The 23,150-nt window shown below is 43.7% G+C and overlaps 1 protein-coding gene across 1 annotated transcript in view; it reads right to left on the reverse strand.

The window, feature by feature from the left end:
- BRINP1 (BMP/retinoic acid inducible neural specific 1) overlaps positions 1-23,150 on the reverse strand; it is a 92,861-nt gene that overhangs the window by 46,827 nt on the left and 22,884 nt on the right. Inside the window, exon 2 of the mRNA XM_034793712.1 lies at positions 16,841-17,108. Coding sequence (XP_034649603.1) covers positions 16,841-17,058 — 218 coding nt within the window. The 5' untranslated portion in view covers positions 17,059-17,108. The remainder of the gene's footprint in view (positions 1-16,840; positions 17,109-23,150) is intronic.

A 23,150-nucleotide genomic window follows, 5' to 3' on the forward strand; every position in this document is an offset into this window, starting at 1 on the left:
TGACTATGGGCAAGTCGTCTGACCTCTCTCCACCTAAGTTAAACCTTGTGTAAAATAAGGATAATATTTATTTATTATTATTGTTGTTAATTTGTATTGTTGTAGTACCTAAAGGGGGACCCACTCATGGAACAGAACCCCATTGTGCCAGGCACTATTCAAACACAGAATAAAAAGACAGAGCCAGCCTCAAAGAGTTTATAACCTAATACTTCCCTGCTTCACAGGGGGATTGTGAGTTAAGCTGGTTAATAATCATCAGTGAATAGCTTATTCTACACATTTCAAAGTAGTTTTGTATAAATTGTTTGAGGAATATATGCACATTATAAATGATTTACCTAGCAATACAACCAAGCTGCTATGTTTTGACGAATATATCCATGAATAATAAATATGATGAATTTCATTATATTTTACTAGTAAATTATTCATTTAAAAAATCCTTCCCTCAGCTATCATTAGGAGACTTAATTAACACTTGTTAAGTGCTTTGAGATCCTCAGATGAAAGATCCTATAGATAGGCTTGTCTGAATTCTATTTTTTTTTTAAATAATTTCAGTGGATAAGATCAATGTTTATTTTAAAGCTTTGTTTTTTTTATTTAAGTTTTCACAGTTGTGGATTTTAAGCATTTATTTCCCATTTGTATTTATTTAAATTTTCACAGTTGTGGGCATTAATGTGGGAGAAGGGGGTCAGGCAGTAATTATCAAATGTCAACAGACATTGAGATTCAAAAAGTTACAGCATTATAACGGTTAAAATGCCAATTGTCAACATCACATGTCAAAATATACAAAGTAAAGATCCTTAAATCAGAATGCAATAAATTCTCAAGGAGCGTGTTTTCTTACTTGGTCTCTCTCTGTACATTTTGATTATTATCGATGGAAATATAGCTATTTTGTCAGTTCCTGCCTGCACGGTGAAATTGACAGTTACCGACATTTGCCGACAAAAATCGAATCCTTCCAAGCCTAGTTATACAAGTGCTTGTTGTTATTCCTTTCTGGATGAGTATGTCCCTGGTGATTTATTGATATTATTAGGAGTAAATATTTATATTATGGTGGCGCCCAAAGGTTTTATTTAGTAGTGGAGTCTCATTGTGATGAGTGCTGTACAGACACAGAAAGGAGACATCTTCATGGCCTAAAGGGTTTACAGTTCTCCAGAAGTGGAGTCCGAACCCTTAATATTTCTCTTATTTGGGTGTTTTTCTAGGACAGCAACACATCGTGCATATGTTGATGAAGTGATGGCTGTCATTTTTGAAAACAAAAGTGGAAGATCAATGTCCTAAGGACCAGATTTGAAAGATATTTAGGCACCTAAAGATGCAGATAGGTGCCTAGTGCGATTTTCAAGTGCTGCTAAGCATCTAACTCCCATTGAAAGATATACGATGTAGGCACATGGGCACTTCTGAAAATTACTATTATTATTAATTATTTGTATTACCATAGCCTGGTCCTAATCCCCAACCAGGACCCCGATGTGCTTGGTCCTGACCAAGCATGGAACGCACACATAGTCCCTACCCCAAAGAGCTGACAAACTAAATAGAAAACAAGAGACAACAGATGGATTCAAACAGACGCAGGAATACATGGAAACAATGAGACAATGAAAAAAAAATCCCTCTGCGTCTTTAGGCTCTTAAATACCGTTAAAAATCTGGCCGTATGTACATTTACATGTGATTTGCTTCCTTTCTCTATAAGCCCATATTGTGTTGTGTAGTTCTGAAGACTTTTTGTAGGGTTAGCGCTAACAACAAGGCAGTTTGCAGGGTTTAGGCAGGCGATGTGCTGGCTGCATATTCTGTCTCTCTCTCTCTCCTCCATTCAGAAATATATTAACTTCTGTGAGCTCACAAGGAAGATAAAGGTTCCCACAAAGCAAGAGAGCTTCCTTGTATCTCTTCCGCTATGGTGGCTGATTGATTGCAGATTGGAAGCAGCTCCAACTTTCCTTCCCAAATGAAAAATGAAGAGCTCTTAAAAATTGAATAAAATCTATCATGCTAAGAGAAGGATTTCCACTAGCACAGACCGAAGAAGAGGCAGCATAGAGCCATTAAAAATGTCTACACATGCTGGCTGATCCTTTACACTCCTGCCCCCTCGCACACATACCCGGCTACACTTTAGGATAACAAATCTGTGGCTTACCTATGACTTCATACCGACGCTGCATACCACGGAGCATCTCCCCCACTGCACCATGGCCTCTTTGCACCAGCTAGGCTGGCTGTCAGAAGTGGACCATGGTGCAGGTGTGAGTCCTATCCTGGAGAATACCACAGCGGAGTGCTATCTCCAGAACAGTTCTGGATGCAGAGAGATGGGCCAAGTGAGTGGCTTGAGGCCACTAGGGGGTTGTACGATTCTACATCCCCCTAATGGCCTGTGGGGGCCATTGCAACTAGGTGCAAATTAGGGTCGCCCTAGCCTATACGGGTGCTGAACACGCCCTAGTGGTCTCTGCGTAGACTATTCCTCCTTGTCCATGTGCTAGCACCTGTGTCAGAGGAGGGATGTGTTGGCAGTGCTGTAGTTCAGGGTGACATCAAGGACAGAGGCAGATCCTCTGGTGGCCAAAGCATGGGCCCCTACTACTTGAGTTCCATTTCCCAAGTATAGTAATGATAATAATCTATTATCACGTCAACACATCGAAACACAAACACATTGCAATCAAAGCAACAAAAGGTGGAATTATGGGTAAACAATAGTATAATTCAGGTGAATGAAGCTGGCCAGAGCTGGCTTTTTCCCCTTCTCCCCAACAGAGGGAGCAGATAGCACCATCTGTTCAGGTCTTCTAGCCCTGGAGTTTATACTGTTAACAGCTTAGGGCCTAATGGGGCTAAGCAGTCCCAATACCACCCAGTAGAGGGCAGCATACACATTCACACTGGATGGTTCATTGCCTATTACCATAGCTAGACAAAGCTCGAGAGTCTGGCAAGCAGAAAAGTTCAAATATTGATTGTGACTGGTGCTGTCCAAAGGATGAGAATTTTGGTTCGCAGCAACTTTCAAGGTTTTGTCATTTGTTTTCCTTCTGCACTGGAACAAAAACATGTTTGGAAACATTGAAACAGCTGTTTTCAGCACTCAATCCCTCTCTGCCTCTGGTCAGAAGTGACCAGAAAGTCTTCAAAACCATTTCCAATGACAACTTCACTGGAACCAGTACATCTCTGCAAAACATTTTGGTTCTCACGAAACAGCATGGTTTGACAAAATGTGATTGAGCTGAAAATGTTCCATCCAGCTGCAACTGTGACAATAGTGCAAGAACTCTGCAGCCACCTAGAACGTCATGTTCCCTCACCAGGTCCATCTAGAACTTCACAGCGATGACACAGCCTTCCTTCCCTTGTATTCGCAACTCTAATGGTCGCTTTGAGTTTGGCATAAGAACAAATCCAAAAACTCAAAATGAAGCTTGTTACAGGAGTGCTCTTGTGTCTGTATACATGTAAATAATTAGACAATAGATAAGGTGCCAGTAGATGGCACTCAGAAACATGTAGCATAGTTCCTGGATTTTGCAGGACCCGTAAAACTAGTTGTGAATGCAAATAAATGGCTTCCTTTGTGCAGCTGTTTATATTGTTTCTTTACAAAGCTTAGCCTAATCTGGTGTTCACCCAAGATCACGTACGGTTCATCTGAAATTGAATGGTTGATGTGACTTGCTCTGGGAGTTAACTAGATGGCGCTAGAGTATTTTTATGTGTTTCCAGAATAATGTGACTGTTTGGTGAAAAATATGATGGTAGGTTGGAAGTTGCTAGAATAAATGAATGTTTAATTGTATGTGGATGTTCTACGGTTTGCTTTTTCATGCACATTCAAGCAACTGAGCTTTACTAGTACAAATGCTTTTAAGGCTACAGAGGCTACTTTTAAACTCAAACTATTACCAATATTATTATGACCAATATTATTGATGTTGTTACTTATATTATTTCTATGAATATAATTTTATGTAATATTTATGTTGCGGTAGCATCCTTGATAAAGATGAAGGCCCAACTGGGCGAGGTGCTGTGCAAACACAAAGCAAGACAGTGCTACTCTGAGGCGTTTACACTTGTGATTGAATTGTATATCGGCGTGCGATATTCAAAATTTGGAATCTTTGCTGGCTTTGTTAATTTATGGAAGACATCCAATTAGATAACAAAAATGGCATCATAAGCGTTATAGCACTATCGCCAGCATCAAGAGTTAAAAAATCATGGGATTCACTTAAAATTCATGACATTTGTAAAAGATAAATATAATTGGGGGGTTTACTTGCCTCCTGCTTTCTGAATATTTTGGAGCCATGTTTTCAAGTTTTTCTCTGCAACCATGAGGGCTAGAAACCTACTGCAAAAATAAATTATCTGAGATTCTCACATAATCACAGGACTCCAGGTGCTGGGGCTTCCAGAAAAAACACCAGGCACAATGAGAGTCTCATTAAAATTTCCAGAATTGGCAACACTGAAATCTGTGCTGTGTTGGTTCATTATACCAAATCTCAAATGCTTGCCTTTCATCAAGAGGGAAACATAACTGCAAAGAAATTGGCGTGTCATTGTGCCGCGTGAATACATCTCAGAATTTCACATTCTGCTAATGAAAAACAAGATGCAAAATGAAGGAGTACATTATATTTGTTTAGGGATTATTCTTTCAGCTTGAATGAGGGATGAACGGAACAAACCTCCTTCTCTTTCCCTTCCTCTCTCCATCAACCCTGCAACTTATATTTCCCTCTCTCCCCACAGCTCTCTTATTAGTGCTGATCAGACTAGGAGTGCGGACTCCCCAAGGAGAACCCAGACATTTGGAGGGAAGTAAAAAGTAATGTTCTTTTTGGTATTTCTCAAGAGCTGGAAGCCAATACTGAAATATTAAATGCTGAATACTCAGCAGAGGGGCTCTCATTTGCTGAGCGGGAAGGAAACAGTAAGATAGAAAAAAATGGGAACAGGCTGTGCTGGATGCATGACTGAAAAACAACTGTCCAAATTTACCTTCTCGCCCCCACATAGGGTTGAATTGTGGTTGGTCTTTACTTACACCTCCATGCAGTGGTGGGGGACAGGGGAGGAGTAAGTGTAACCTATTGGTCCATGTGTGTTGTGTGTCTTCCTCTGCGAGTCAGTCACAGCTGCCAGCTACAGAGTCTGCCTGTTTAGCTCAAGCCGTAGCAGCTCCTGCTTTCAGCTCAGAAGATCCCCGCTTTGATGGCCAAGATGGTGGCCGTGACATACAGGAACGTTTTCTCTTCCCCAGAAGTCCTGCCCAGAATAGCATCCCTTGAGTTTGAGAGAATCCAGGGGCTGGTTCCTAGATGCTCTGCCTTGGGAAGAATAGCTAGGATCCTCCCTGAACCTTCCTGAACGGGATGGCTGGGAGTTGGGGGAGCCACCTCTCCATCACTTCTCTGACCCCTGATCAGCAGGCGGTGAGGAGAGTATGTTGTAGCCTTTCCAGGGGCATAAACAGTCAGTCCCCTTGCTATGCAGCTAGGGAGTTCCAGGAGGCAGAATAGAGCTGTGGACCTCCACTTTGCCCCTTACAACGGGCACCGTTTAGCCCTTAAGAATTGATTAGGGTCCAGGCAGAGACTGGAATCTCTAAGGAAGGGCAAAACATTAGCAGAAGCTGTATTAGCAAAGGCCCTTTGGCCCAGTACAGCAGGCTGAGAACCAGTGACAGGCGGGGTAGGGTTGTGCTTCGAGGCTGAATGCTATGGCAAAGTGTGGGGAGCTGACTGTGCCCTCACTGGGTGAGTTGCTCAAGGAGAGCTGATTGGCCGCTGTCACATCACACTCCTCCACACAGAGCCGATCAGTTTGAAGATAAGGAATCAGGTGTGTGAGTGAATCCACTTGAAAGATGGAAAAGGCCTATTGGACATGGAGTACATTCCCCTCCCAACTCCTGGCCAAGGCAGGATTGTTCTGTAAAGTATATTCTCTAGTGCTTTGTCCAGACTGCTTTTAAATGACTTCCCTTAGGAGAGGGACCCAAGAGGCTCTCGATTACAGGTGTGTTTAGTTTGGAAAAGAGGAGATTAAGGGGGGACATGATAGCGGTCTTCAAATACCTGAAAGGCTGCCATAAAAAAGATGGAGAAAATTGTTTTCTCTTGCCACAGAGGGCAAGACAAGAGGCAACGGTTTCAAAAAGAGGCTGGATAACCACCTAGCTTGGATGGTTTAGGCACAACAAATCCTGCATCTTGGCAGGGGGGTAGACTAGACGTCCCGTCTAACCCTATGGCTCTATTACAAAGGGAGGCTGGGTTTTTTTTTTTTCCTTACACACCTGTTGGAGGACTCACAGTCAGGCATGGGAGGTCCAGCAGAATGTGGACCAGTGGCGGGGGCTCTGCCCACTCCAGCAGCAGCAGGAGTGGTCACAGGGCCCTCATTTCCCCCCACAAGCAGCATAAGGGGAAGCATCCAGGACAGTTGGAGGCTTGGTCTGCTCTGGTGGCAGGTTTGGGGGCCAGATAGCTTCCCTGCTGGTTCTAGAGGTTGCTGCTCCTCCCTCTGCTGGGGCCTGTCTGCAGACTCAGGCAGACTTCACTGCCTGGGTCATGTTTTCAAGTTTTCCTTTGCTACTACAAGCCCTAGGGCTTGGATTTGTTCGTTTAATGGAAGCTCAGATTCTGATGTCATCCTAGAACTCCAGGAGCAGGGACCATCGGCCTGCACGCACTGTGGCAGATTTTCAGTGGGACGTGTGCTTCTAAATCCATCAGGCACTTTTGACAATCCCATCCCCTTAATCTGGCCCTATTCACAGCTGCCTTCATTTATCCCAGACCACGAGGAATGCCTACCAAGAGGCAGCAGGAGCAGGTCAAGGAAGAGGAGGATTTCCCAGGCCGGATGAAGATGCGGTCATCCCTTCTCCATTTAACAGTGTGGGTGAAGCCTCAGCTGCAAGGACCTAGCATCCCCCCTGCAGTCTGCACTGCAGTCTGATTCCACACCAGGCAGGCTCATGGAATGCAAATGCGCTGAGATCTGTCAGCTCTGGCTTTTCCTCCCCCAGCCACAGGACTCACCCGATGGGAGAAGTTATTTAACCAGGACAAATTACTCCCCTGTGAAGTCGGCCTCATTGCAGCTTCCTGTAAATATTTTATTGTAAATGACTTGTGTCCGGGTGGAGCTCTGTGAAGCGAGGTGTATGGGAAATAGTCTCCAAGGGCTAGAGAACGAGAGAGATGCCCGCGCGCGATCAGTTACAGAGCACGGTTACCAATTAACAATGGCCCTGAAGCGTGATCCTGGCATCAGATACTTGGTATCACCTGCGCCACCATTCAGAGATGACACCTTTGCTACTGCCGGCTGCAGAAGCCCTGATATACCTGTATAATCAGCTCTTTAAGAGCAGTGCAGGCGGCTACATGACATCTCCTGTGTGCACACATAAGCCACTGCATATTGCACGACCTGCCCTGAAGGAGTATGTAATGGATCTCTCATTGCCTGCAGAAGAATCCCTGTCACCCGAGGCTTGCCAAAATCCCTCTCCCTCCTACTCTATCTCCAGGGGCTGCCGATTCCCTTATACCTTCTTGCAATCATGCTTTTTCAGGAGACCGGCCCTTGGTTTCTGACTGAACTTGCATTGTCCAACAGTGGGTCCGTAAGATGCGCATGGGAAATCAGCATGGATGTTTCCAATTGCTGTTGCAAATGGGGCTTATCTTGCTGCACTTACAGAGGTCAGTGGGCGGGAGTCAGACAGAATAAAAGAAGAAGAAGTAAGACATGGAACACAGGGGAAAAAATTATAGGGGGATCCAGAAATAGAAAAAGCTATAAAAGGTAGAGTCATGGCATCTCCCTATGCGCTACTGGTGCCAGAACAAAATTATTCCTTGCATCAAACATCTGATGACTCCTTTTTTACATAACTGCTTCTGCAGAAATAAGCATCTGCCTGTTTTACAAGTGGAATTAAAAGCCTACCCACAAGGTTGAGTGACGGCTTCTCCTTGGCTTGTTAACCTTTAAACGGCTCTTAAACCACAAGGCCTCAGTCTGCCTGCCTTCAGACATCTGCAATGAACATGGAAAGCCCAGCTAAGTGCTAGAGAGATCCACTACGGAGCAGTGTGGAGGAGACCGGTGGGTGGAGCACTGTGAATAATCCCAAAACTTAATGTACGTAGAGGAGAATGGATCCCTCATCACTCCATAAGAAAGGGACTCATGCAGGTGAGAAATGAGAGGGGACAGAATTCCCTTCGAGGCCCAAGAGCATGTGGTGTCTCCTGTCCTATGCTCCTGAAGACATGGGTTTGAACTGCTAAATTCAAAGGAGGACCTGACCTTTCCCAAAGTTTGGAGAGATGGTTGGCTCTAAGATGTTAGCCTGGAATGATTTCTAAGCTTATTAATTTTCAGGGCAATTTATGCTTTCCTCGGTCAGCGCCCCTCAAGATTATTAAAGATGAGGAGGGATGTCTGATATCACAGCTGCCACTGATATGCTGAAACCCTGACCATCTGAATCCAAATGCAGCCAGAACAGCTGCTCATCAAACCCAGATGAAGGCCAAACTCCTTGGCTGTATGACCTAGCAACCGCCAGGATTTTGCAGAGTATTAAACATGCCCCAGCAAGCCCCATCATCCTCCATCCCTGCCTTTGTTCTCCTTTATGCAAATATATGAACGGTTATCCATATGCATGGAGATTCATTATGCAGGGAATGTAACAACACTGGTCCCTGAACTGCATGAAAAATGAAGGTTGTGGGTAAACGAGTAACTACGTGATGTAATTGGCTGGTTTACGCCAGTCTCCTGAATGTGTCATCTTTGCCAAGCTGCAGTGTGAGAGCAGTGAGATGGGAATGTAAATTTTGCATCTCTCTCATAAACTTGCGTAAACTTGTGTTAGTGTCATTTTCAGATGAACGTTTACATTGAGGAGCACACTGGAAGGTTTCATTGTTTACACACATTATGTAAATTGATTTAAATTCCTGGTTTACACACATTTATTTACAAGGTGTTTACTGATTACAAACCAATGTACATCACTAGTTTACATGCATAATGTAAACTATGTAAATTTCTTTTTTTTTTTACATGCAGTGATCTGTAGCATCCCATTGCTTATTCCACACAGTCAACAAGAACTTCCTTTCATCTCTTCTCCTTCAGTCCTTCAACTGCTACATTACTGCTGAAAATCATCTCACCTCCAGCTTAGAAACATAAAAGAGGATGTCTTCTTTACACTGAGAGAGTAAAACCCTCGTATGAAAACGTACTGGCTGTCACCAGAATTGCAGTGTGACTAAAAAACCAAACCAAAGCAGAGAATAAGAAATATAAAGGAGCCTGTCCATTTATACAAGAGGAAAGAGGTTCCTGAATGCAGTGGAGAGGAGCCTTGGTAATATTCTTGGTAATATTCCTTCAGATGTTATTGGCATCCAAGCTAAAATAGTTGGACAGCAGCAAAGAGTCCTGTGGCACCGATAGACTAACAGACGTATAGGAGCATGAGCTTTCGTGGGTGAATACCCACTTCTTCAGATGCAGATGGCATCTCCCTATGCGCTACTGGTGCCAGAACAAAATGCAGAAGTGGGTATTCACCCACGAAAGCTCATGCTCCTATACGTCTGTTAGTCTATAGGTGCCACAGGACTCTTTGCTGCTTTTACAGATCCAGACTAACACGGCTACCCCTTTTATAGTTGGACAGAAAGCTTGCCATGGGGTATAAGTGAGAGACAGAGAGACTTTAAGATAAGGCATAGTTAGGAATAGGAGTTCCAGGTTGCATCACAGAGGCAATGAAGAGACTACCCCAAACTCCTAACCTGTAATTTGAGAAGGCAGCTAATTGGTAGGTAGGTAGTGGGTTATTTTCTAAACTATCCATTTGGGGAGTGTCCATATTTTGTTTTGGGGTCTAAAAAGTCAGTGTAAAGTCAATTTCCTTTCAACTTCTGAGAATTCCCACCAGAGTCTTGCACGTTGTGCGGTACTGTACTGGGCAAGGAGTCTGTGAGGTTGGGTAAGTGATACAGGACACAGCCTACAGTGTGAAGTGGATAATTAGACCTGGGCTGGGCTGGGGTGAGTAGCCCATTGCAGGCACCTCTCTGCTAATGCTGATAAATGCTCTCAATGTAGAATGACAGCTTGATCTTCTCTGCAGCTTTCTTAGTGGGAAGAAATGTCACCGTTGCTCACACGATAGGGAACTTGCTGGAAAAAAACGCTGGGGTAGGGGGGGAATGTGTCTGACTTGACAAGTGTTATTTTGCAGACTGACCTGGGGTGTGACTCTCCTCCCTGGCACGCAGACGCTCTGTTCTGCAGTCTTTATTTAATGATTTCTGCAAATCCAGATGGGTTGTGAACGAGAGTGAAAACGAAACCTAACAATAGCCTGGTGAAGTGGCACTGGGAAGGGGCATACTCTGAATGGAGAAGATTTTAGCTTTGGCTTTCGTCGTCTCTCTCTCTCTCTCACTCACGCACACACACACACACACACACACACGCACACACCATTTCAAGAATTAGCACTTGATTCTCATATACACTCTGGCCTCTTTACACCTCTCTGGCATCATAAAGGGACTAAAAGTGGGACTATGTTACATTTATGCTCACTTTAAAGTCCCTTTGCACATCAGGAGTGGCATAAAGGGGCTTCAGTGTAAATGTGAATCAAGTTCTCACTGGTTGGCTAGAAAATGGTCCTTAGCCCTATGAACGGACATAGAGCAGGCATCACACCCCTGTCACTGCTGTCCAGGCACATAAACCTGCACTCCAGGCTGAAAATGAAGGATAGAATTAATGCTACCTCACTCCTATGGCACCTGTCACCCACGGAGCTCACATTGCATTACAGAGTTGGGTTTTGTTAACCCTTTACCATGTAGAGGGTCAACAGCTGTGGGGACTGAATGTGGGACCTCTCATTTTAAAAGACCCTGTTCTGTTAGGCAAGGCTATCGCAGGCTCATCAAACTCTCTCTCTCTCTGTGGACAGCCACCACTAGAGAGGGCCAGAGTTACATTGGGGTTACATACAGATGGGGAAACTGAGTCAGAGGGCAGTGAGGTGACTCACCCAAAGAGACCCAGGGCGTTGATGATTGTTCTGTTTGTTTGTGGCAGCACTCGTCATGAGCTAGAGACTTTTCTGACATAGAGGAAGAGTCAGACAGCCCCTGTCCCAAAGAACTGACTGTCTGAAGACGGCTGCACAGACAAGTAGACAGAGGTCGGGGATGTGGAGCAATACAGGGGATTTTCTATACAAATTCACGAGATGTTCTACAGACAGCACAGCAGAAGTGGGTTTTAAGACGGACAGAGAGTAAAGGGGATAGGGCTTTGGGGATGACTCCAGGGATGTCGGATGATGCACACAGGGCTGTGTGGATGAAAGAAGGGAGGGGACTGATGGGGAGAGTGGCAGACAGGCTCAGAAGAATAGGAATATGAGCAAGGCAGGTGGCAGGGAGACCAACGTGTAACTCAACCCAAAGGAGGATAAAATTTATGGAGAGTCTTGAAGGAGGTGACCGATAGTTTAAATGTGATGCAATAGACAGTGAAGGGATTCAAAAAGAGGAGTGACATGAACAAACGAATGGGCCAGGAAGATGACAATAGCAAAATTGAACAGAACTCTGGTTTGCTGATGCCTTTTCCTCTAGCCACGGGCATGCATTGGCCAAAATGGAACCATGTTGAGAGCCTAACATTAGATATAGCAATTCCTATCGGATTTCAGAGTTGTTGAGCACCCACAATGCTCCCAGGGATTTTTAGAGCACATTTATGCCACTCCGGGCCTTTTACCCAGAGCAAAGGGGCCAGAACTGGAATGATTTTCTGGCCCATCTCAGGTTAACAATGAAACTATTTGATGAGCTATGGAAGATCTCAGATAAGTTGACTGTCTACATATCATTGATATGGCTTATTAATATTATAATATAGAGCTGGTTGAAATGTTGATCGTATTTCATACTGAGGGCATTTATAAATAGTCTATAAAGGGTTAATGCATTATTCATAGATATTTTAATGATTGTTATAGAGTCTAGAGATTTGCTTATAACCCTGCTTTACAGCCATGTATAACACCATCTGTTGATATGCTTATAACTATCGCTATCACACACATTAGTGTCTGCAACGTGCATGTGGCATCTATGAATCATTTCTCAACTCTTTATAAACTATTTCCGAATCACATCTTGAATATAAAGGGTGGCTGAAATATTTACATTTTTTTAAATAAAATTTGAAATTTCAACAAAAATTAGGAATTCTTTTTTCAAATTTATTTTTGATTTGGGGTTTTTTTTGGCTTTCCTCCTCCTGACCAGCTCTAATTAATCTGTTCACTGTAACCCACAACTAATCCTGCATTTCTTCTTCTATATACTTGGTGCCCTCTTTGTAACTAGCTTATGTAACAAAATAGCTTTGTATTGTCAACCATTTAATTTGCCAGTGTTTATTGTATGGTGATGTACGTGATTTTAAGAGATGATAAAGTGTCTAGAGGTTGGAATGGAAACTTTTTGTTTTTCTTTTTTCCTTAGGAACTGAAATAAATAAATGCATTTTGAAATTCCACTTTTCCTCTCCCAATTATGCCCCCCGCTTCCCCATCAAGCCAGTCCTTTATTAGCCACTCAGTAAAAGAATTATTCTTTGTTTTTCTATAGCACTGGACATCCAAAGATCTCAGAACAGTTTACAGACATTAATGAATTAAGCCTTGGAATGGCTCTGGGAAGTAGGCAAGTATTGTTATTTCCATTCTACAGGTGTGGAAACTGAGGCATAGAGCGGTGAAGTGACTTGCCCAAGGCCACATGGGAAATCTGTGGCAGAACCACAAACAGAACTCAGATTTTTCTTATTCCTGAGCTTTAAACATTAAACTGTGCTTCCAGTACTGTGTGCCCTTCCACCTAGATGACTATGCAGACAGCCCACAAATCAGCACTGCCATCCCATCCACATTATCACAGCTCATAGGACAGTCATCAGTGCAACATTTTCCATCCTCAACCGCACCATAAACCCGCCTCATTATCATGGAGTTGATTCTGAATAATGCTCATTCTTCATCTCTTGCCTTTATCTATACTGTCCATGACCCAACGCTCAGTACAAAACAGCTCTCCATATCTTCACTCTACCTCTCAAGACCAAAGGTGAGATACAGACCTAAACTAAGGGGTACAAGCAAAATAATCATTTCAGGGTTCTAAGGAAATTACCCTAAAATCCTGTAGAACAGAATAAAGAGAGAGATCTGTTCTATCCACCTACAGAATGTAACAGAGAATTATGTCGCCAAGGTAGAATTCTAGAGGCTGGTTTAAAAATTCTATGGAAAGAATATCAGTGGCTGTTCAGTTCCATAGGAACTCTGCAGAAGGGAAAGAGTCCTTTTGCATTGGATGCCTTTGCCAACTGGAGTAAGGCGCTTGGCCTACTAGTAAATGTCTGAGCTTCAGCTGTGGCAGGAAAGGGGCGAACGAGGGGCTGGTTTTTGTGAGGTTGGCTGCAGACGCTAGAAAATCCTGTGTTTTGCTTGACGTCGCTGCGTAACATTGGCAGTGGCTTTATCTCTGAGGGTTTTCAATGTAAATGACACGGTTCTAATGTGCTGTGTCCATGTTTCCTCACAGCAAGACACTCTGGGGAAATCACCACTAAACAAGTTACAGTGTTCCAATTAGGGACGGGTGAGCTCCTTTTTGCCTAATTTCGAACCCACTCGAAATTCATGGGTCGGGATGGCTGATTTGGATTCTAGCGACACCGGGCTTTGGAGATGCAGTGGGAAAATCACCCTTGAGGAGGAAACTTGTCTTTAAACCAGAATTTGATACTTTGTGAACTCCAGCTTGCTTTGCAGACCTGTGCAGTAGATTGTGGAGCCTGCAAAATGAGATTTGCCCACCCCTAATGCTAACAACCCACTATGTTCTGGATGATTTGAGGGCTATGAGCCAGATCTTCAGCTGCTATAAACTGGCATAGCTCCATTGAATTTAAAAGGGCCGCACTGATTTATACCTGCTGAAGATTTGGAAATATGGGCCCGATTTTCTAGTGCTCGACACCCACAATTGGAACCAGATTGTTAAAAAGTCCTCAGTACCCAGTTGAACAGCTAAATAAAGGCTTGATTCTGCTCCATTCAAATCAACGGCAGATTGTTTTTGGTTTTTGTTTTTTTTCCCAGTGACTTGAGCGGGAGCAGAATCAAGGCCAAGCGGAGCAGATTTTCAAAAGGGAGCCGCTCCCAGCAACTCCAGTATTGACACAGATGCCTGGATTTTCAAAAGAGCTCAGCTTCTTCAAAGGCTCCTAACCTAAATCAGAGGGTAGAATTCCAGAGCTCAGTGTCCTGCATGCAATATAGTGATTTATTATTATTGCTCATTCGGAAGAACTTGTCCTTGGGGTGATTTGTGTCTGATATTTGGGCAAGGGGAGAAGACTTAGCCACAACTCCAACTCTTTCATGTCCTTTCTTGACTCACACCGTCGAACTACTTCCATTGCCCATAACCGTGTCATTATCCCCTAGCTCTGAACTCTCTGACCCACCTCACGTTTTCTATGTCTTGTGAATCATGACATCATCCCAGCTCTCTAGATTCCAGCAGCTGCAGAACGTACTGCCCACATCCTCACATGTTCAAAGAAGCATCCCCATCCTTTGGGATACTATGGTGGCAGATGCCTTAGAAACATCACAGACAAACAGATCCATTACTGTTTCCCCTATGCATTTGAGGGTCTGGTTTGGAACTGCTCTCAGCTTCCTTAATCCTTTATGGATTTGTTGGGGTCTATCACAGAGATTCTCTGGCTACTCTCCACCCTGCCACGTCTCATCAACTCAGTCACACTATCTCACTGCTCTAGGTATGAGAGCCTTCTCCTCTGCAATCTCTGCCATCTGCAAAGGGCTTTCTTGTCTCCCGTGATCCCTCAATGAATTTCCATCTCATTTCCTATCTCATTTGAAAACATAACTTGTATCCCTTCCTTAGGTGCCTCTTAATACCTCCCCCATTCCGCTGTTAACCCCACGCCCCCATTTAGCGCCATTATTTAACTCCACAAAGTCAGTATATAAAATAATGTCGGAATGCATGGCACATTTCACCTGTACTTGTCTATGTGTATTTTATTGTGGGTGTTCACTGATTTATGCTCGTGCATATGTATAGACATACTTGGGGGTGTTTGAGCACGTATCAGGCATAAAGTGGGAGGCATTCTCCTTCCCACCATGGACCCTCTATACCAGTGGGGTGGCCTACGGGGCCATAAAAGCCCCTTAGCTGGCCAGGGAGAGTTCTCCTGGAGCAGTCCCTGCATAGAAGAGTCATAAGCAGCCCTGCACCGTTCTCCTTGAAGCCCCTGATATACTTGGGGGTGCTGAAGGTGTCCCAAGAGCAGAAATGGAATCCCTGCAGCATACATGTGTTCTCTGACGCAAGGAGATGTGGAGTTCATGGGGGAAATGGGGCAGCAAAAACTAGAGCAGCGGGAGGCTGCTTCTTCCCCCAGAGAAGTTCTGAATGGGGAAGGTAGAACAGAGTCTGTAGGCTATGGGCCATACCTGCTGGAGGCGCAGTGCAGGGTCTCAGCCAGTAAATTGTGGGGTTATTCTACATCTGCAGATGCTTCTGGAATAATGCCTCCTAGGAAACATTGTGTGTGTGTGCACTCCATCTTTTTTGTTTTTACTGTGTGTGAGTGCAATGAGCTACCTTTACGTCGGTGTTACATTCCTACCTATTTGTTCGTATTGGCGTGTTTATTGGTGCCTTATGCAATTGTATACTGGGGCCTATCCACATGTGTGTATAGGAACCCTACCACCTCTCACGCATTTATCATAATATTTGGTGGGGTTGTTTCCTCAGCTTCTGTAAACAAGAGATTGCATAAGAATCTCAGCTTCCATTAATACAAATAAGTTTTTTGCAGAGACAAGGTTGAAAACACACAGTGAATGAAGCCTAAAGGCTTAGAAAGCAGAAGGCAAATACAAAGAACCCAACACTTATTATTTCTGTTAAAAAAGAAGTCTCCTGATTTTGAACCCAATCTCATGATTTGGGGGGGTCACTTGTTTCTGGAGTTCTTGGGGTGGGTAGTACTTCTAGAGGTAAATATTAGTTGTGTGAAAACTGGAATGATGGTATGTGTCTGTACGAGGTATACTTAAACATAACGTGGGGAGATGGACTAGATGACCTTGCGAGGTCCCTCCTGCCCTGACATTTCTGTGATTGTATAGATTGATATGTCAGCTTGTGAATGCATGTACAATAGGCAGATGGCTGGGTTTGCATATAGAGTTGCATTCAAGTTCGTGGGTACAGTGCTAGATGCGTTTTGATGTGCTCATTTGTGTGTCCATGTATTTCATCTTTGCCCATATATGACACATTCACATGCACATCGGACAGGTTCTCCCCTGAGCTCCTGTCTGTCTCTCTACATTGGTTTTATATTGTGGTAATCACCTGGGTACCTACACACCTTCATTGCTTACGTCAGAGCTTTACATCTACTGTATCTGAGTCTTTGAAGCAGATGTCATTGCTAACGAAAGGCAGCAGATAGTCAAGTAGCACTCCCAGACTGAATGAGGGCATTGGCGGGTCTCAACCAATGACCAGCATCTACTGTGACTGAAAGAGTGACCCCTCAGAGTTCCCACTGGCTGCAAAGCAATGAGCTCTGTAAGAAACCAACATACCTGTATATTTTATATCTGGTTGTAAATCCTTGACGATGTCTTTCCACAAAGGATAAGTAGCTCCGTGAGTGGTGGAAAGGCCCCCTGTCTGAAATAAGCCAATCAAATTCCTTGGAGACATGTTGGTTGGTAACAGCTGGTTCCTGGTGGGAGGGCTGTACTATTATATGGTCCCATATAAACAGGAAGTAGAGGAACTCAACAAGCCTCCAGTTCATGCTTTTCTGTCTGCCTTTTTCCTCTCATTCTTGCTCCATTCTATGGAGTCCTGTGGAGGAAGAGAGGAAGGGAGGGGAAGAGGAAAGAAAGAGAGAGGAGAGCAAGAACAGAGGAAAGAAATAGAAGAAAAAAGAGAGAGAAGAAAGAAAAATGGTTACACATGTAATCATAGAAATGTTTTTGGTTGCTGTTAATTATTTCAAATATGTGGCACAACATGAAAACAAACTTTAAACCAGATTTTAAATGCCCCCAGTCTACTTGTATTGTGGTTCTGGGTATCTGATTGTATTTCACTGTTTGATATATACTTCTGTGGGGCTTTTATCCCTTCTCTCAGAGCACGCATTGCCCTGTGAAACAGCTAGGTCAGGACCTAAATGCACCTCACCCTGTTCCCCCAGTTAGTTCTCTCGGGGAAGTTCTCTGCAATGCTGCAGTGGGGAGAGGAGGCCGGATGCACAAGGTGGCTGCACCCCAGGCTTCAATTACATGTTTATCATCCCTTTAATGCAGTGCCAGATAAATGTGTCTTCTGCTTTCATCTATCTCCGATGATCTGTAATCCATACTCCATGCAACCTGAGCTCTTACTTTAAAGTCATGCCAAAAAACGAGAAATAAAATAAAATAATTATCCTGTTTTCAGAGACAACAACAAAAAACAATCCTGCAGAACTTTGAAGGATAAAGATCACACCAGGCAGCTGGCTTGACAGACTAGGCCTTTGAGGAGCGGGGGCAAATGAACCATTATTTGGTTATTTCTATTAAAGTAGTGCATAGAGGCTTCAATTAAGGTGAAGGCCCCATTGTTCTAGGCACTGCACATGCATGTAGTAAGGGACAGCTCTGCCCTGAAGAGCTTGAAGTCTAGGCAAGACACAGCAGGTCAGTGGCGGAACTTGCAACTCCCATCCTAGTGCTCTCACCATTAGATCTTGCTGCCTCCCCACTCACACCATTGGTACTATGCCCCCTATTGGGTGATGCTTGGCTTTACGTTAGTGGAGAGTGAATGGGGTTATTAGGAACACAGCAGGAATGGTCCTTACCCTTTCAGTTTTGTGACAAAGATACAAGGGAGGAGGGCACAACATGGTCCCAGATTGTATCAATTATCTATTCATCACTGACAAAGTCTTCTTTTCTAAATTCCAGCTGTATAAGCTTTTGTTGGAAGAGGGATATGTATGAGCGGGGCTGTATATGAGTGTGACATGTGTGCCATGCACAGGTACAACTCCCAGAATGTGTGTGTGTGTGTGTGTGTGAGAGAGAGAGAGAGAGATCCAAAGTGCTGGTGGGTGTGTGTGTGTGTGTGAGAGAGAGAGAGATACAAAGTGCCTGTGTGTGTATGTGAGAGGGAGAGAGAGATCCAAAGTGTGTGTGTGTGTGTGAGAGAGAGAGAGAGAGAGAGTGCCTGTGTGTGTGTGAGAGAGAGACACACACACACAAAGTGCCTGTGTGTGTGTGTGTGAGAAAGAGAGAGAGAGAGAGAGAGAGATCCAAAGTGATGGTGTTTGTGTGAATATGGATTTATGTCATCGGGAAGGCATGTGTTAGAGTGGCATGAGGCTACAGCATGTGATTGTGAGTGTGTATGTGTTTGCGCGGGTGCAGCAAAATCCAGCGTGTGACTGGGCGTTGGTGGCGGTGAGTGTGTGACGGGAGCATGTGGGAGTCTGCACGTGTGCACAGCATATGTTTGTGCTGCTGCAAGCGAGATCCGCGGCACCGTAGAAAGCTAAACACTCCGTGTAGCCTGTTTAAAATGTTCTGTTGAACAATTCCCCACCAGCTAAAGTTACACCACATGAAAAATGAAGGCATTAAATATAAGAGAGGCAATGAATATCACCCTAGAACAGTCTCTTTTAGCTTTCTCCACTGGACAGGTTTGAACCTCCCTCCAGTTACTGTGGTGGAATATTACTATTAATTGTCTTGTGGTAGTGCCGAGCGGGCCTAGTGAGGAGGAAGGTTAAGTCTCTGGACTGGAGACCTGCAATCAATTCCTGACTCTGCCTCTCCTGTCTCATTGTGTGACTTTAGACATGTCACTTGAACTACTTTGTGCCCCCAATTCCTCGTCTACAGAATGGGGCTAAATCTTCCCCGCCTCACAAAGATGTTGAGCATGAAGCGCTCCAATACTACAGAGATGTGCTCCATAGCCGTCCCGAGATAGATAATGTTAGGCTTTGCACAAACCAATAGCAACAGACAGTCTGTGTGTCAGAGCTAGCAAACTACATCCACGAACCAATCAAGGGTGGAAGAGGAGACACAGGCATAGAGCGAGAGGTGAAGTGACTAATGGTGACACAGAAGGTCAATGGCACCGCTAGGACCAGAACCCAAGTCTCATGGCCACTAGACCATGCTGCTGCTCAATATCATGGGATGATTGAGTTGGGGATTGGTCCTGCTTTGAGCAGGGGATTGGACTAGATGACCTCCTGAGGTCTCTTCCAACCCTAATCTTCTATGATGCTATGAATATCATGGCTATCCTTAACATGTGTAATCTTCCAAATACTTTCCAGACAGCTCAGGACGCTCCTGTCAGGTAGGGGAGCATGGGGAAATCAAGGCAGATAGAGAAACAGAGGTGGGGGTAGGGAGAAGAAACAGAGTGACCGAGAGCAGTTGGGTACAGTCTTTGGGTAGGCAGCTACACCGATGTATATAAAAATGGAAAAAGGGGTTTCAATAAAATATCACGGAAACACTATAGGCAGATGTTTAACAGGAAAAAAACAACAGAAATAGGCAGAGGTTAAAATAAATAGGCAAGAATGAGACAAATTAATAAACAGAATGTAGGAAGTGATTAAAATAAAGATGGAAATAATAATACAGCCCCAACGGGACGTACTCTGTACCACTTTGTACCAGAACTCAGGAGGTTATCCTTGTAACCTGTGTCCCCCTTTCTTCCTCTCTCCCGTCTTCCTTCTTCCTGTCCTGTCTCTTCCCAGAATGTAAATAGAGCTGGCTGAAAATTTCAAATTCAAATTTTTCCATTTCAAATTCAAAAATTATTATTTTTTTCAAAATTTCAATAAAAATGGCAAAATATTGTTTTGTTTTGTTTTCAAACATAATCTCCTCCTTCTTTTGCTTAACTATTTGAAAGTGCTCTGAGGCAGGGATCCTGGCTTCTGAGATGTTTCTACAGCACCAGGCACAATGGGCCCTGATCCTGATGGGCTGCTTTGTGCTCTGCACACAATAGTAATTAATAGTAAGACTAAAGACAGATGAATGATTTGCCCGGTGCCATTGAGAGAGTTAATGTCCGAGGCTGGATGAGAAGAACTCATATGTTCTTAGATATCTTCTGATCCTGGGTTCAGAGTCAGGATTAGAACTCAGGACGGAGTGCCTAGCTTCTTGTCATCTGTTCAGGCCACACCTCTGTTTCTCAGATTATGAGCACAAATGATACGCTTCAATCAAACAATGAAAAGTTATAAGTTCACCCTCCTTCTCCATTAGATAAGCATCAGCATCTGTCTCCACTAATGATCAGCTGTACTGCACGCATAGACCTAACTATGCCTGTTTGGTTATTGAATCCCCCAGTAACTACCTCATTTGTCAGCCTCCCTGGATCAGTTCTTTAAGCCCTCTTCTTTCTACTGAATTCCTATTGTGCTGGGAGAATGGGCTTTTTGTATTAAAGTGGAGTGATACTTGACTTCCAATCCCCTGTCCAGTTCATGTCCATTGTGGAATGCTAGGTGGAATGACTGTAATAGTCCTCAGTCACATCACCCATCTACTCTCTCCGATGTGGAGTTTCACGGTATTTTGGTTGTCTCTGTTCACAGCAGACCAAAGACAGGAACACACAGAGAATGATTATCTACCCTCCACCATGTTTGTTAAGGTCAGGCTTGGGGTAATGATGAAAAGAGCTTGGGTGATTCCTAACTGCATACAGATCTTCATCCAAACAGTCATCAGTTGCCAGACCTTAATCAACATGTGGACCAGATCCCCCCCAGACAGTAGGAAGAAGTGGGCAAACCTGGGTTCTGGATGAAACCAGGTAGGCTGGAAGAAAAAGCGTTCAGAGCAAGGAGCAGAAGTCGGGGCAAAGGAAGAAGAAATAACATGACTTTCACCACCAGTCTAGACAATTATATCACAATCAAGTTAAATTTTTATTAGTGTCTTTTCTCCCCATAGCTGCTGAAAAGATGTTGCTTGGCATTAAACATTAATACACACTACAGGGCTGGTCCCCGCGGAAGCCATAAAAACCTACTAAGTGGGATTATTTTGTGTTTAAGGCAATATTGCGAGGTCTATTAAATCTAACTGCTAACAACCTCAAGTCTCAAATTAATGTGTAATTTGGCATTCTGGATCTGGCCCTATCCTGGAACCATCCCAGAGACTTTGCAGAGATTGGGTGGGGGTCAAAAGAGGGGAGGGACATCCCCAGATTTATAGCCCTTGGGCCCGAATCCCAAATCTAACCCAAAATAACAACTGGCACAATAATAATGCCTTAGACTGAAGGATGGCCTTGTGGTTTGCCTGCCTGGCCTGTTTAGACAGTAAGCTCTTTGGGGCAGGGACTGTCTCTTGCTGTATGTTTGTACCTCACTTAGGAAAATACAGCCCTGCAGTCAGTTGGGATCTCTAGGCACTGCTGTAATATAAATACTTAATAATAACTGGCACATAATACTTAACACAAAGAACCAGTGATCCCTATTTATAATATAGCAGATGTATTCAGTAGAGAACATCCTGGCACAGAGGTCTGATACCAGGCCCTTATAAATTCATATATCTCATGTGAACATGCACAGTTTGCCAGAATAATGTTCCTTAAAGAATCTGAGTGGAAGGTGACTGGGATACTGATCAGAGTTAAGATGAATGGTCAACACAATATGAACAGCATGTTGAGGGCCCACTTCTCAGTTACAGTAAAGTTCCATCACACCATTTTGCTAATGTAAACTTGGCTTTAGTGAGTGTAAATTTACACCCAAATTACAGTCCCTTTGCACTGCCAGTCTTCGTGTACATGAGAATTCAGGCCTGAATGTTTAAAATTCGTCCCCTGCCTTGTAATTCTCTTTCTTTTAGAACTCTGAGGTTTTGTAGCAAAAAGAGGCCAATTCATTGTGTTAAATGGAAGTTACCTATGTTTGAATTTACATTTAATTTCATCATGACCGATAGCTGCACGTTTGCTAATTATATTCTATACTTCTGCTGCCCATAAGACAGCAGCTTTGATCCAAGGCGTTGGAATTGCATTGCAAACATAAATGGAAGCTCTCAACGCCTCGGTGAGGTAGCTAAGCACCACTATCCCCGTTTGTTTCTGAAATAAAGATAGCGAAAAATCAGGTGTGTACTTGACCGCTCCGAAGATAACGGTTGTAAGGTATTCAGATATGGGTGATAGATTTTACAGAGAACAAAATTGTTATTATCCCTATTTTGCAGAGGGACATTGACTTGCAAAGATGATAGTTGCAGAGGGGAAACAAGAATCCAGAGATTCTGACTCCCAATTACCAGCTCTAAACACCTTCTTTGGAATACCAACAAGGCCTTTGTTCTAACCTCTTCACCTCCAATTTACCCCTTATATTTGATAAATTAAAGAGATCCTTCACACATACCCAGTGTTCCCCCATGCTCCTTCTTGTAAACTATTGCCATCAGAAATGCAGCCTCAAGAAAGAGAAATTACAGAACACATTGTTTGCAGTAAAGAAATGAGTCCCGTATCTCTTTTAGCTTCATGCACCAATAATTTTTCCTTGTGTCCCACATTTGGTTCTTGGCAGGTTGAGTGAGGTGTTTTGCCTGCTGCACTTTACCAGAGGGAAGGGAATAACAAATGCTATTTGTATCTGAAATACTTCTGTGCTGCAGCAACTTCACAGCTTGCCATAGGATGCTGATAAATTAGCAAAGGAGACAGTCTCGGGAGACATTAGGGCTAGATCCTGAAAGGGGCTAAACATTCTGGCCCCAATTCAGCAAACAGGTTAAGCCCATGCTTAACTTTAAGCATGGCACTCACCCCATTAAGTCCTATTGAACTACC

This window comes from Trachemys scripta, chromosome 17, assembly GCF_013100865.1.
Source record: "Trachemys scripta elegans isolate TJP31775 chromosome 17, CAS_Tse_1.0, whole genome shotgun sequence".
Classification (NCBI taxonomy): Eukaryota; Metazoa; Chordata; order Testudines; family Emydidae; genus Trachemys; species Trachemys scripta.